The 12,727-nt window shown below is 55.8% G+C and overlaps 1 protein-coding gene across 2 annotated transcripts; it reads left to right on the forward strand.

Moving 5' to 3' along the window:
• Positions 1–523: 523 nt before the first annotated feature.
• TNFRSF1A (TNF receptor superfamily member 1A) lies at positions 524–12,700 on the forward strand. 2 transcript variants are annotated; one of them, XM_057701419.1, is made up of 10 exons: positions 524–806; positions 7,349–7,502; positions 7,731–7,859; positions 8,074–8,223; positions 8,370–8,448; positions 10,535–10,605; positions 10,729–10,842; positions 11,141–11,169; positions 11,371–11,668; positions 11,799–12,700. In XM_057701419.1, the coding sequence occupies exons 1-10, from the start codon at positions 768–770 to the stop codon at positions 12,104–12,106; spliced, it is 1,371 nt and encodes a 456-aa protein (XP_057557402.1). In that variant the 5' UTR covers positions 524–767; the 3' UTR covers positions 12,107–12,700. The 2 variants fall into 2 exon arrangements, with proteins under 2 accessions (XP_057557402.1, XP_057557403.1); XM_057701420.1 differs by lacking the exon at positions 7,349–7,502.
• Positions 12,701–12,727: the final 27 nt, after the last annotated feature.

Raw genomic sequence — 12,727 nt, forward strand, 5'->3', positions numbered from 1 at the left:
GTTGGAGGTGTAAATTCCTAAGAAAGTGAGAGATTAGGGTGTCGGGGAAGAACTCTGGGGAAAGAGCAAGAGGTTCTAAGGAACACTGAGGACTCGTTCAGCATCAGACGCTTACCTGCCGGTGTCAATAAATCCTGACCGCAACCTCAGGAGATAGGGGCTCTCCATTTTGCAAACTGGAACACAGGCTCCTAGAGTTTGTCCAAGACCACCCAGCTAAAAAGTAGACAATCCTCACCTGGAACCCAGCAAGTCTGACTCCAAAGCACTGAGTCTTTCTACTGTTGCTCATTTGGGAAAGGCCAGGCGATGGGGGAGCAGAAACGGCCCCCCCCAGAGCACCTAGGTGTTTGGGTGGGAGTGGTCAGACCCGAACACGTGGCTGCTGGATCCGGGCGCCCGCGCCTCTCACTGGCTGCAAAGGGTTAAGGCACCTTGGCCCCCTCCTCCCGCCTCCTCCTGCCTCCACCCCCGGCTCTTCCTGTCCTGAAGTTGCGACACCCCACTCTCCCTTCCCCGCCCACCTCCTCTCGCTAGACTTTTCTCCGAGTTCTCCGAACTCAGGCTGCAGTGCCGGCCTTCCGGGTTTGAGGTACCCGGGACCGGGCTGTGATCCCCGCCCCAGTCTCAACTGTTCACTCCCCTGCCCGCCGCCCGGGCTCCAGTCCGGACCCTGATCCTCCTGGGACTGTGTCGCTGCCCCTGTCGCCTCTGTCCGCCACCGCCTGAGCCCTGATGGGGGAGTGAGAGGCCACAGCTGGCCGGACATGGGCCTCCCCACCGTGCCTGGCCTGCTGCTGCCACTGGTAAGACCCAGGATGGCAGGCGGAGTGGGCTGGCGGGCCAGGGGCACGCGGGGCGGGAGAGCCGAGGGCCAGGCCCAGCCTCAGGCCTGCGCGGCCTCACCGCAAACACTGCCCCATTCATCCACCTTGAGCGGGGGGCAGGGGACACGTTTGAAAGGCCGGGAGGGAAAGGGAGCCCAGGCCTGGGCTGGGGGCGCCCCGGAATGTGGGGGCAGGTGCTCACGGGCTGGGGGGGGCAGTTTGTTAGGAAACCGAAAGGAGTGGGTGAAGGATGTTCGATGCTCTCAGAGTCCAGCGGGTCAGCGTGTTGGGCTGTGGGGAGGCGAGGCCGCTGGTGGGCCCGGCTGAGCATACCCTGCTGGAGGGCAGGGGCAGAAACTGAGTCCAGGAGAGGCCCTGGCTTGGGTTGGGGGAGGCTCGGGATGCTGTGCGTTGGGGGCATTTGGGAGGGGAGTGGGTAACTGGTTGGGGGCGGGGCCGCCCCGTGGCCTCCCCAGGCCCAGGCCTCCCACCTGGGGGGCACGCTTCATCCTCGGCCTGTGGCCTCTGTCTGTGAGACTGACCCTCCCCCCCCCACCGGCCTGCCCCCCAGCCCCCTCGCTAGGACCCAGACAACAGAGCGCTTGGTTTCTTCTTCCACAGCTCAGTTTGGGGAAGTTTGCAGACAGTTGTTTTCGTCACTGGAAAATGTCCCTTTCTCTTGCCTCAGTCTTGTTTCAGTGTATCCCTGACCCCTCCACATCCTGCGGTCATCCTGGGCGGAGACCCCACCCCCTCACCCCTACCTAGCTGGGGGGACTGCGTTGGCCACTTTCTTCAGGGTCCCTGCTCCTCCCTGGCCCAGGCACCACACCCCACCTCGCCTCCCCCGACCCCTTCTCCCCCCCACCTCTCCTTCCTCCAGGGGCTTATACTGTGTCTGCTCATCATTCCTTCCTTTTCTGTCAAGTCTCCCCAGGAGTCTCCTCAGAGGTCTCGGAGTCTCCTTCTTGAACCTTTCTCTCCAGTTCCTCCTGCTCCCTCTGCTCTAGTCGACATTTCTAGACCCTAGTTCCCTGCGCAGCAACTGCCGCCCCCCATCTCCTTCTTCCATTCTCCTCCCTCCTGTGTCCCTGGGCCCACCTTTCCCTTCTCTGTAGGCTGTCCTGCTCACAGGTTCCCTTGCTCCCATGCCTTCTCTTGTCTCCTGGGGGTAAATCACACCATCCAGTCCCGACCCCCTCAGGGACTAGCTGCCTGGACTTGAACAGGTTATGTAACCCTCCATGCCTTGCTTCTTTAGCTCTAAGATGGACAGAATCATCACTACCTTGTAATGTCGTTTTGAAGTTGAAATAGACGGATATATATTAAGTATTCCATTCATTTGTGCCTGCTCGGTGCTAGATACAGTTTTAGGTGCTGGGATTACAGCAGTGAACAAAATCTCTGCCTTCATGGACTATTCCAGTAGAGGAACGGCGTAGGGCAAACAGAAAGCACTCCATAAACGTTAGCTTTTATATTGTTAGTTAGCTTTTATATTGTTAGTAGTATCAGCAATGGCTGTAATTACTCAATGGATTCCACATTTGGAAAACAGAGGTGCAGGGACCCTGAACAGATGAAGGAGTGTGCCTGGGGCTGCGGCTGGTCCAGCCCAGGTGGGGGTGTGACAACTAAGGGACCAAGCTCAGCCTGGAGCTGGAGGGGAAACAGGAGGTGTACAGTGCTGGGTGAGGCTGTCCACGGGCTTTCCAACTGCCTGCCACTCAATGGGCAATGCAGGGAATGCAGGGAACACTCTGTGTGTGTGTGTGTGTGTGTGTGTGTGTGTGTGTGTGTGGTGTGGAGGTGCGGGAAGAATGCAGGGGAGACTGTAACAGAGCACACAAGACCTTGCTGCTCTCAAAGAGCTTACATTCTTGGAGCCAAGATAGCTTATAGCAAAAAATGATTTTAGAGCACTCTGGGGAAAATGGCCACAAAAGTGTTATGATGTGGTGCCCGTGGGAGGCAGAACTGGGAGGGGTGTGAGTGGTGTCCTGCTGCTTTTTCTGCTTAGCAGATCTCAGCTCCATTGCCGGGACTCCCGGAGCACTCCCTGCAGAGACGCAGAGACGCAGAGTCCACAGTTGCCTGTCTTTGACCCTGCCTAGAGCACAAGCCTGTTTATCTTGGTATCCCTGGCATCCCTATGGGACCTGTGCCTCTGTGCCTCTACCGTGCTCCTTAACTGTTTGTTGAATGAATAAAGGATGGAATGAGGGAGGGAATGCCTCATAGAAGAGTGGTTTGGGACCTGAGATTTAAAGCCACTGACTGGCAGGAGGCTGGAAAGAAGGGGGCCGGGTTTGAAGGAGAGTGGAGGAACGGAGAGATGGGATTTTGCGTTGGGGGCTGGTGGTGGAGGAAAGCTGAGCACCTTGGCTGCAGGGAAAGGACCCTGTTGAGGAACAAGAAGAAGTGAGAAAGAGAAAATTGGAGAAAGTGGGGGAAGGAATGGAGAGCATCTTGACTTTGGTCCCAGGTAGAGGAATTCATCCATTCATTCATAAATGGTTCTTTCAGGGCTGCTGCGTCCGGGAGTGTGTCCAAAGTAGCGGTGAGGTACCTCTGCAGGTTCTCGTTCAGGAAAGGAAGGAGTGACCCATGGAAATGATGTTCGAGGTCAGGCCCCGGAGAGGAAGATTCCCACACCTGTGGGTGCAAGTTGAAGCTTGAATGCAGATAAGAAAGAGTGTAGAATGGATCGGAGCAGAAAAGAGGCAGGAAGATGGTCGCAATGGTCTGAGTGTGAGGCAACCCATGGACTTGGAAAGAACTGAGAGATGAGGGAGGAGGTCTGGCAGGATGGACCAGATGGCATCCCAGGAGGGATGGGGGCCTTGATGAGAGAAGGGTGGCAAAGAGAAGTTGATGGTGTGACATTTGTCCATGTCAGGAGGTTGACGGATTCCATTTGGGGCCTCTTGAGGGTCTGGGGAATAGCCAAGTGAAGTGCGTATCTAACAAGCTAGAGCCGAGGTTCTCAGGCTCTTATCTGCCTTTGTGTCATTTGTAAGTGACACGAAACCTTCACTCACCAGGGATGCTCAGAAGGAGAGGAAGGCTGGTCAGCATCTCCTGTGAGGGTGCTTCTGATCGTGCATGTGTGTGGAAAGGAGAGGGGCACTCTCCCCTGGAGTTAAATATATTCCTACAGGGAGGCACTGACTCCCATCTTCCCACGTTGGTTATCACTGGCTTTAACTGGAGTGGAAGACAGATAATCATGAAATCAACAAATCAAACCACACTTATTTTACTCCTCCAGCCCTAGGTATGGAAGATGAGACTTTATCTCTGACCAAAACACTCTTTCTCATCTCTCATCACACAGTTTATGGTCTGTTTGGGGAGATCATATCTACTCACCCAAAGTGGTTATGTTATGGTAAGAGCCACAGTAGATATAGTTAATTCATGGCTTTAAAGTTCACAGGGTGGGGTGTGCATCTAAAGAGCTGGAGTGGGGGAAGTCTCATTAATGAGGGGCTTCATTAATGAGGGAGGGAGGCCGGGTCTCAACGGGGCCTTGGAGGAGAAACTGTCCTGAGCCCCCCAAAGATTTTGACATTGAGTGGACAAAACACATTTTAATTTAATGAACAAATTAATGCAGGACAGGACAGTGAGGCGGCTGGGTTGGAGCTAGACCACAGGGTCGCTCCGCTGGCAGCTCCTCCGCCCCCAAGCTGCAGCCCCAGCACAGGAAGTCACACTTAAAAGCCTCCCCAGGCGGAAGTTGTGGGGGAGTCGAAGGGGTGCTGGGCCACCCCCTCAACTCTCTCTCCACAGGCACCCCAGCTTCCTGTTCCAGGCGACAGGCACCCAGGCTGGCCGGAGTCTGGGTGCTCGGAGCTCACCTCCTATCTCTGCTGCTTTGCTGCAAGATGCAGCGGCTAAGCACTGGAGCCAGCCAGTGCCAAGGCCTGGTGCCTGCCGGTGGGGTTCTGAGGCCCTGGAGTCAGAGCGGGCTGCCTAGGGCGCTGCCGGGGACCGGGGTTGGGGGGCTTGTGAAATGGCGCTGTTTATCTTACATCTCTTCTTGCTTGTTGCCTCCCTCCTGGAACTGGGCTTTCAGGGCTGTGGAGTTTTTCCTGTGCTGCCAGTGGGCTTGTGGGAGGGGCTGTGGCGCCTCAGAACTGGCCTTGTTTCCTAAGGATTGTTGGAGGACCCCAGGGAGGTCCCCAAGCCCAATGCAACTGGCTGGAACCAGCCAGGCTGTGGGAAGGCAGTGAACCCGGGTGGGAGGGCAGCCTTGGTTTGCTCCCTTTTGGAACTGGGGAGTGTCAGGGGGCTCACGTGAGAACCCAGGGAAAGGACAAACCCGTGGGGGGACTGGCTGAGTGGAGGGACTGGCTGAACTGGGAGGAGGAGCCTAGGTGGGGCTGGGTCTAAAGGAAGGATGCTGAGGGGTGGGAAGGAGCTGAGTGGACCTCTGGGAGGGGCGGGTAGTGACCCGATGTGAGGAAGCCAGGGGTCGACGGAGACTTCCCTTTGGGATGGAATGGGATAGGGAGCCGTTTCCCGAAAAATTGGGCCAAGAGGGACTGAGGCCTGTTGCTTGGCCCTTTGGAGGAGAAGGGGAGGAAAGGGGGCTCTGAGTAGGGATTGGAGGGAGAGACTGGCCCACAGGAGGAAGGGATCAGATGGGGTCCCACTTGCGGACTGGTCCCTTCAGCCTTTCTGCTGACTCATGACCCTTGAGGAGCTGGGGGAACTGCTGGTTCCCTCTCCCTCCCCTAGATTCCCTCCCTCCCTGTGGCCTGAGTCACTGGGCGGAGCTGCTGGGAAAAGATTTCCCTTTCCCGGATCTGACTTAACCCCTAAAGTGCTGGAGATTGCGGTGGGAGGCATGTGGCCTGAGAAAGCCTCTCTCCCTTCTTCCTGGGAAGGATCCCCACTACCCCCCCCCCACCCCCACTTTCTTTTTCCTGATGCTGTCTTTGCCGGTTGGCTTTGCTCCCAGGCGCCTGGATGGAATTCCAAGTGCCAGTGACCTTAGGTGCTGTGAGCCTTCTTCAGGGAAAGGAACCACACTTTCAGGATTGGGAAGTCTTTCCCATAAACACCCCAAACTCTTCCTGTTGCCCTGGAAGCCCCAGGCCTGTTCTCAGGGGAGGTGGCACAGTGCTGGTGTGGCCAGGGAAGGGTGCTGCCTCTGGGTGGGAAGGGTGCCCTACGCCCCTTCAGGGTTGCAGCTGTGTTTCTGAGTGTGGCTTTCCCTGTCTGGGGCTGGGGCTGGGGCTGGGGCTGGGGCTTCCGGGCCGCTGCAGCGACACCCAGCGGGGGGCTGGGGCATGACCTGCCTGCAGCCTACCTGCTTTGGGCTGCCAGGCCCTTCTGCCCTGGGCTGGAGTTTCTGGGATCTGATTAGCCTGTTGCTCCCAAAGTTTAACATCCTTGGAGGACATCTTCTTATCTTTACATAAAGTGGCTTCTATAGCAGGGAAAACAAAATCAAGGCCCAGGGAAAGCCAGGAAGAGGCTGGTAGGAGGTGAAAGAGCGAAGTCTGGGTTGGAACTCAACATGGCCTCCTGGCTATGCCGTTTCTGCTCTGAAGCCAGGTCTGGGTAGGTGATTCCGGGGCAGGGGGCTTGGCCTGGGGCTGGAAGACAGGCTCCCAGGATGCCCTGGTGCTCAGAGGGCAGAGGGGCTCCCTGGTACCCCCTGAGCTCCTGGCTTGGTGATCTTTGAGGCAGATCCCCCACCTCTGGCTGGCTCCAATTGCATGTAACCTCCATGCTTTTGTCCGCTCCCGCCCCCGCCGAAATCTCATCACCTTTCTACCCGCATCCCTGACCCCGAACTTTCCCTTCTTCTCCGCTCCCCATTTGCCCTGGCCAACCTGGGGTATTTGTGCAGGTTTAGTGGTGGAAGGGAATGCAGCATGGAGTCTGAGGGCAGGATCCTGAGTGAGGTTTTGGTACATTTTTGTAAAGAAACTCTTCCTTTGGCCTCTGCCCACTGCCCAGGAAAGGTACCCACAGGGATATTACTCACCTCCACTCCAATCTGATGTTACCAAAAACCTTTTTAATGGCATAACATCATACAGGAATGTGCACAGATCCTAACTGTTCACCTCGGTGAATGTTCACAAAGTGAATACACTGTGAACCAGCATGCAGATGAACAAACAGCACCCCAATCCTTAGGGCTGCTGCTTGGAAGGAAAGGCCTGTTCCCAACCCCCAAAACTCCTGAACATCTGCCCTGGGTCCAGCACTAATTGCTGCTTTGGGGAAATAAGGATAAAATACAGCCTGCGACTGGGGACTACCAGCCTTGAGTTGGAGAAACAAAAAGGAATACACAGGACAACTCAGGAACAGTGAAGAAGGCACAGAGCCAGCAGCCTAGGCTTAGAGGGAAACGTGGAATGGGAGCGGGAGTGGCCTGGGGAGAATGTTCTGCTGAGAAAAGACTTGAGTTGGGAAGGCTTTAGATTTGCTGCCTCTAAGACCCCCACCCCTCCCTCTCCTGACGGGGCCTTCTCCATCTGACTCCTCCCCAGGTGCTCTGGGCTCTGTTGGTGGATGTGTATCCTGAAGGGGTTCATGGGCTGGTCCCTAACCCCGGGGACCGGGAGAAGAGAGAGAGTGCGTGTCCCCAGGGAAAATATAGCCACCCTCAGAATAATTCCATTTGCTGCACAAAGTGCCACAAAGGTAGGTAAAAGGGATACCTGTGGTGCTCCTTAGTTAGGGGGCCCTGCTTCCTCCTTGGCTGTTCCCAGATGTTCTAGAACATGGGGTCCCTGACTTGGCTGGCTCTCCCGGGCTGGGAATTTCTCCCTCCTTTCCTCTCCTATTGACTTTGAGGAGCTGCCAGGGCTGTCCTCGCGGGCCTGGGGCTCCCGGCTGCAGCCTAACCCCGCCCCCGCCCCCCCATCACAGGCACCTATCTGTACAATGACTGTCCGGGCCTGGGGCTGGACACAGACTGCAGGCTGTGTGCCCGCGGCACATTTACTGCTTCAGAGAACCACCTCAGACAATGCCTGAGCTGCTCCAAGTGCCGGAAAGGTGAGTCTCCAGAGGGGCGGGGCTCTAAACAGGTGGGTGTTCAGAGGAGGGTGCATGTCTGTCTCCAGGGGAGGGCACGAGGCTGAGCTGCTGGGGGTGGGCGGGGACGCGTGTACACAAGTGAAGGAGTGCATGGGTGTTAGCTTGTCTTACACAGAGAGGCACACCCGGTGGGGACGGTGTGGGCTCATACCCCATCTCCTCCCCTCACCAGAAATGTCCCAGGTGGAGATTTCTCCTTGCGCAGTGGACCGGGATACCGTGTGTGGCTGCAGGAAGAACCAGTACCGGAAATACTGGGGTGAAACTCTGTTCCGGTGCCTGAACTGCAGCCTCTGCCCCAACGGCACCGTGCACCACCCCTGTGAGCATGGCTTTCCCTACTCCCTCCTCGCCCCATCTCAGGAGGAAGGTCTCCACCTGGCTGTACCCCTGCTCCTCCTTGCTCTCTATTTAGCCCTCTGAGTGCGGGGCTGTCCTCCTTCACCTGTGCTGCATCTCTCCCCACAGGCAAGGAGAGACAGGACACCATCTGCCACTGCCACGTGGGGTTCTTTCTGAGAGATGCCGACTGCATCTCCTGTGCTGAGTGAGTACTGCTGCCAGTTGCGGGGCACTGGATCAGGGCGGGAGGGGGAGGCTGTGGGGGGTGCTCTGGCTCCTACTGGCTGTCTGAATAGGAGACACTACATGTCAAGATACCAGACAGTCCTCCCTGCCCCGCATTTGTTCCTCAAATCTTACAAAGTCTTTGCGGATAGAGGCTCATACCCCCAAGGACTTGCAGTTCTTTTTTAGACATTCAGACTTTTTTTTGAAGACATGCAGATTCTTGGGCGACAGGCTCTACTATCGATTCTAGGAATACACTTTTAAACCTCTGAAATCAGACTGCATCTTACAAAAGTTGACAGTGTATCATGGTTTCGTTGGCACGTGTGTGTGTGTGTGTGTGTGTGTGTGTAAGATGTAAATAATGATGCTTCTGATTACTGATCTTAGGTTTAATGTGGTGCGGTCTTTCCTCCCCAGTCCCTTTGACCGCGCCGCCTCACTCCTTCTGGCTCTGCAGAGGCTATTCTTGCATGCTTGCTTGCAAAGAGGAAACTCTGAAAACTCTAAAGTTGAGTTGCCCTGGGTTTAAATCTCAGCCTATTCATGTATTGACTGTGTAAACTTGGGCAAGTGACTTAACGTCTCTGAGCCTTAGTTTTTTACCTTTGAAGTAAGGATAATGACATCAGGTTGGCAAAGTTGTAAGAACCACACACACACAAAAATAGCTATAGAGTGTCTGACAAGAAACCATTTTCTTTTTCCCACTAGTCTCTTCTTAAAAGCGCTTTTACATCCCTTCCACATGGTTCTCACCATGAGCTTGTGAGATGGGCAAAATGACCTCTCCCTGCTTTCAGATCCCTGCTGAGAACTCACCTCCTCAAGTTCCTTCTAGGACCCCCGATGTAGTTCTCACCAGTCCATGCTGCCCAGTGCCAGCTCCCAACATGGGAAGATGCACTTGTTCTAGAGTGTTCTCTGGCTGCCCCAGCAAGATGTGTTTTTTTGTTTGTTTTTAAGATTTTTTTTTAAATTTTATTTATTTATTGGCTGTGCTGGGTCTTCGTTGCTGCACATGGGCATTCTCTAGTTGCTGAGAGCGGGGCTACTCTTCATTGTGGTGCACAGGCTCCTCATTGTAGTGGCTTTTCTTGTTGTGGAGCACAGGCCCTAGGCACGTGGGCTTCAATAGTTGTGGCACATAGGCTCAGTAGTGGCTCACGGGCTCTAGAGCACAGGCTCAATAGTTGTGGCGCACGGGCTTAGTTGCTCTGTGGCATGTGGAATCTTCCCAGGGCAGGGCTTGAACCCATGTCCCCTGCATTGGCAGGCGGACTCTTTACCACTGTGCCACCTAGGAAGTCCTTAAGATTTTTTTTTTATGTGGACTTTTAAAGTCTTTATTGGATTTGTTACAATATTGCTTCTGTTTCATGTTTTGGTTTTTTGGCCAGGAGGCAGGTGGGATCTTAGCTCCCTGACCAGGGATGGAACCCACACCCCCTGCACTGGAAGGCGAAGTCTTAGCCACTGGACCTGCAGCGAAGTCCCCAAGATGTGTTTTTTAATTGTTCACATGCGTGCTAGACCCCTCTCTAAAGTCAGGTGTTGTCACTAGCAGTGTCATCTAGAGGAAAAGCTCTTTAATCTCTCTTTGCCACTGGATTCTCATCAGTAAAACAATAATAAAATAACAATTCAACGACAGCATTTATTGAGCGCTTACTATATGTCAGGCATAATTATCTCACTCAATCTTTATCCCTGTTTTACTGATGAGGAAACAGAGGCTTACAGTGAAGTGATTTGCCTGGAGTCACACTGCCAGCCAATGAATGGGGCTGGAATTTGCACCTCTGACTGCTTTTAACTCTTTTTCTACATAACCTCTTCAAAATCTAATCCAGCTCTAAAATGAAATGGTTTGCAGGTTAACTAACGTTTCTTTCCTCTGCATCAGTTCCCAAGATAGGATTAATTTCCATGATATCAACAGATAGCTAAAATATTTGTGAAACCAAGAATTTCCAACAATCTGTGTGGTTTTTTCTTTTTCTTTTTTTCCTGTATTCCTCTTATGGTGGGCCCCTACTCACCAGCGCTCTCTCTTCTTTTAGCTGTAAGAACACGGAGTGCGAGAAGTTATGTCCAGCCCCACCTATAGCTAGTAGCAAATCTCAGGACCCAGGTGAGGAGAACTATCCTGGTGCCCATGCCCACGGGCCCTTTCCTCGTCTCACCCCTCCCCATCCATCCCGCCCTCCTACCTCCTGAGCCTCTCTCCTCTGACCACAACCTCCTCTGTCTCCAGGCACGACACTGCTATTGGCCCTGGTGATCGTCTTTGGTCTTTGCCTGGCATCCTTCCCCCTCATTGTTTTAGCATGCCGCTACCAGCGGTGGAAGCCCAAGCTCTACTCCATCAGTGAGTGGGGCCTTTGGGAGGGGAAAGGGTGCTGGGTGGAGAGGCAGGAGGAGGCTTCAGGGGAGGCGGGAGGGTGGGATGCACAGGCATGGAGGGAGATGAGGAGTGTCCCCTTAGTTTGCTGCCAAGGACCCCACTGGCACGAGGTGGTTCCGGATGGCTGGTGAGAGCTTGTACTGCATCAGTAGTTCTTTTGTCCCTGGGGCCACATAGGCCCTGAAGCATGTCACCACAAGTGCCCGGCACCAGGGCTGAGAGAGGAAGCGAAATTTGTGATGCTCTGTTTCTTTTTTCTCAGTTTGCGGGCAGTCGACTCCTGTAAAGGAGGTAAGATGAAACCCGGGAACTACCCCCAGCCTTCCCTGACTGTCCACTGTCATCTTGTAACACCCAAGTCACCCAGAAACACCTTTCGTCCTGGGGCTCCCCTGAGTCCCTCTAGCCCCAACTCCCATCCGGAATCCAGAAGAATGAAAGCTGGGGCTGTTTTTCCTCTTCCCCGCTAATGCTGTGCCTTCTCTCTCTCAGGGGGAGCCAGAGCCCCTGGCGCCGGTCCCGAGCTTCAGTGCCACCAACTTCAGTCTCACCCCCGGCTTCAGTCCCATCCCAAGCTTCAGTCCTGCCTCCAGCCCTGCCTTCACCCCCTGTGACCCGTCCAACCTCAGACACGCATCACACGCCAGAGAGATGGCCCCGCCCCACCAAGGGGCTGGTCTCATCCTCCCTGCGCTTCCAGCCTCCACCCCCGTCCCCAGCCCTGTGCAGGAGTGGGAGGCCAGCGCCCATATCGCCCCAGCACCCCCAGCGCCCCCAGCGCTCGCAGACGGTGAGTTCCTCACTCATCCCAGCAGGGCACCCCGGCCCGGGATGCGGGTGGGCGGGGCGCCCGAGGCTTGTGGGCTGGGACCGCGCCGCGAGGGCCGCCGCTCCAGGCTCACCGCGCCGCCTCCCCGCAGCCGACCCTGCGACACTGTACGCCGTGGTGGACGGCGTGCCCCCGCTGCGCTGGAAGGAGTTCGTGCGGCGGCTGGGGCTGAGTGATTACGAGATCGAGCGGCTGGAGATGCAGAACGGGCGCTGCCTGCGCGAGGCGCATTACAGCATGCTGGCGGCCTGGCGGCGGCGCACCCCGCGGCGCGAGGCCACGCTGGAGCTGCTGGGACGCGTGCTCCGCGACATGGACCTGCTCGGCTGCCTGGAGGACATCGAGGAGGCGCTAGGCGGCCCCGCCCCCCTCGCGCCCGAGGCCCGCTTTCCCAGATGAGGCCCCTCCCCGCCGCCTGCGGGCCGCTCTCTGGACGGCTGTTTCCTGCCCGGGGCAGCCCGGAAGGACCTGCGAGATGCCCTCTGGACCCCCTTTTTTCTGGAGAGGAAGGGTCTTGGAGGAGCAGGCATGATCTGGCAGACACTTTCCTGGTGCTACTCCCTCAGTGTACATAGCTTTTCTCAGCTGCCTGAGCACTGCCGGCGGGTCAGCTGTGTGTGTGTGTGTGTGTGTGTGTCTGTGTCTGTGTGATGTGGAGTGTGTGTACTCGTGAGAGAGGCTGAGTGTGCCAGGAGCCCAGGGCAGTGGTTGCAGGGATGAGAGGCACCATGCCTCATGCCCACTTCGGACTTAGAGAAGCCAGCAAGGCTGCTTGGGGGCCCCTGGTTGGTCCCTGAGCCTGTTTCCCAGTAGATAAGCACTCTTTGTATCCATTATGTACACTAATAGAACCTTTGTCCCCCTGCCTGGACAAGCACAGAGTAAGCTGAGCTGTCCCAAGGCAGGGGAGGCACAGAACAAAGGGGCCTCCCGCTGAAGCTGTGGACTTTTGTAAATACACTAAAACCCTGGAATTAAAGCCCAGCTCCTGGAGGGAGTGGTCTTTCTGAGTGGTGCGTG

Source organism: Hippopotamus amphibius, chromosome 12, assembly GCF_030028045.1.
Source record: "Hippopotamus amphibius kiboko isolate mHipAmp2 chromosome 12, mHipAmp2.hap2, whole genome shotgun sequence".
Taxonomy (NCBI): domain Eukaryota; kingdom Metazoa; phylum Chordata; class Mammalia; order Artiodactyla; family Hippopotamidae; genus Hippopotamus; species Hippopotamus amphibius.

Coding starts and splice junctions, on each gene's coding strand:
- TNFRSF1A (XM_057701419.1), top strand. CDS start 768: ATGGGCCTCCCCACCGTGCCTGGCCTGCTGCTGCCACTG. Junction 8,449..10,534: donor GACTGCATCTCCTGTGCTGA/GTGAGTACTGCT, acceptor CTCTTCTTTTAG/CTGTAAGAACACGGAGTGCG. Junction 11,170..11,370: donor AGTCGACTCCTGTAAAGGAG/GTAAGATGAAAC, acceptor TCTCTCTCTCAG/GGGGAGCCAGAGCCCCTGGC.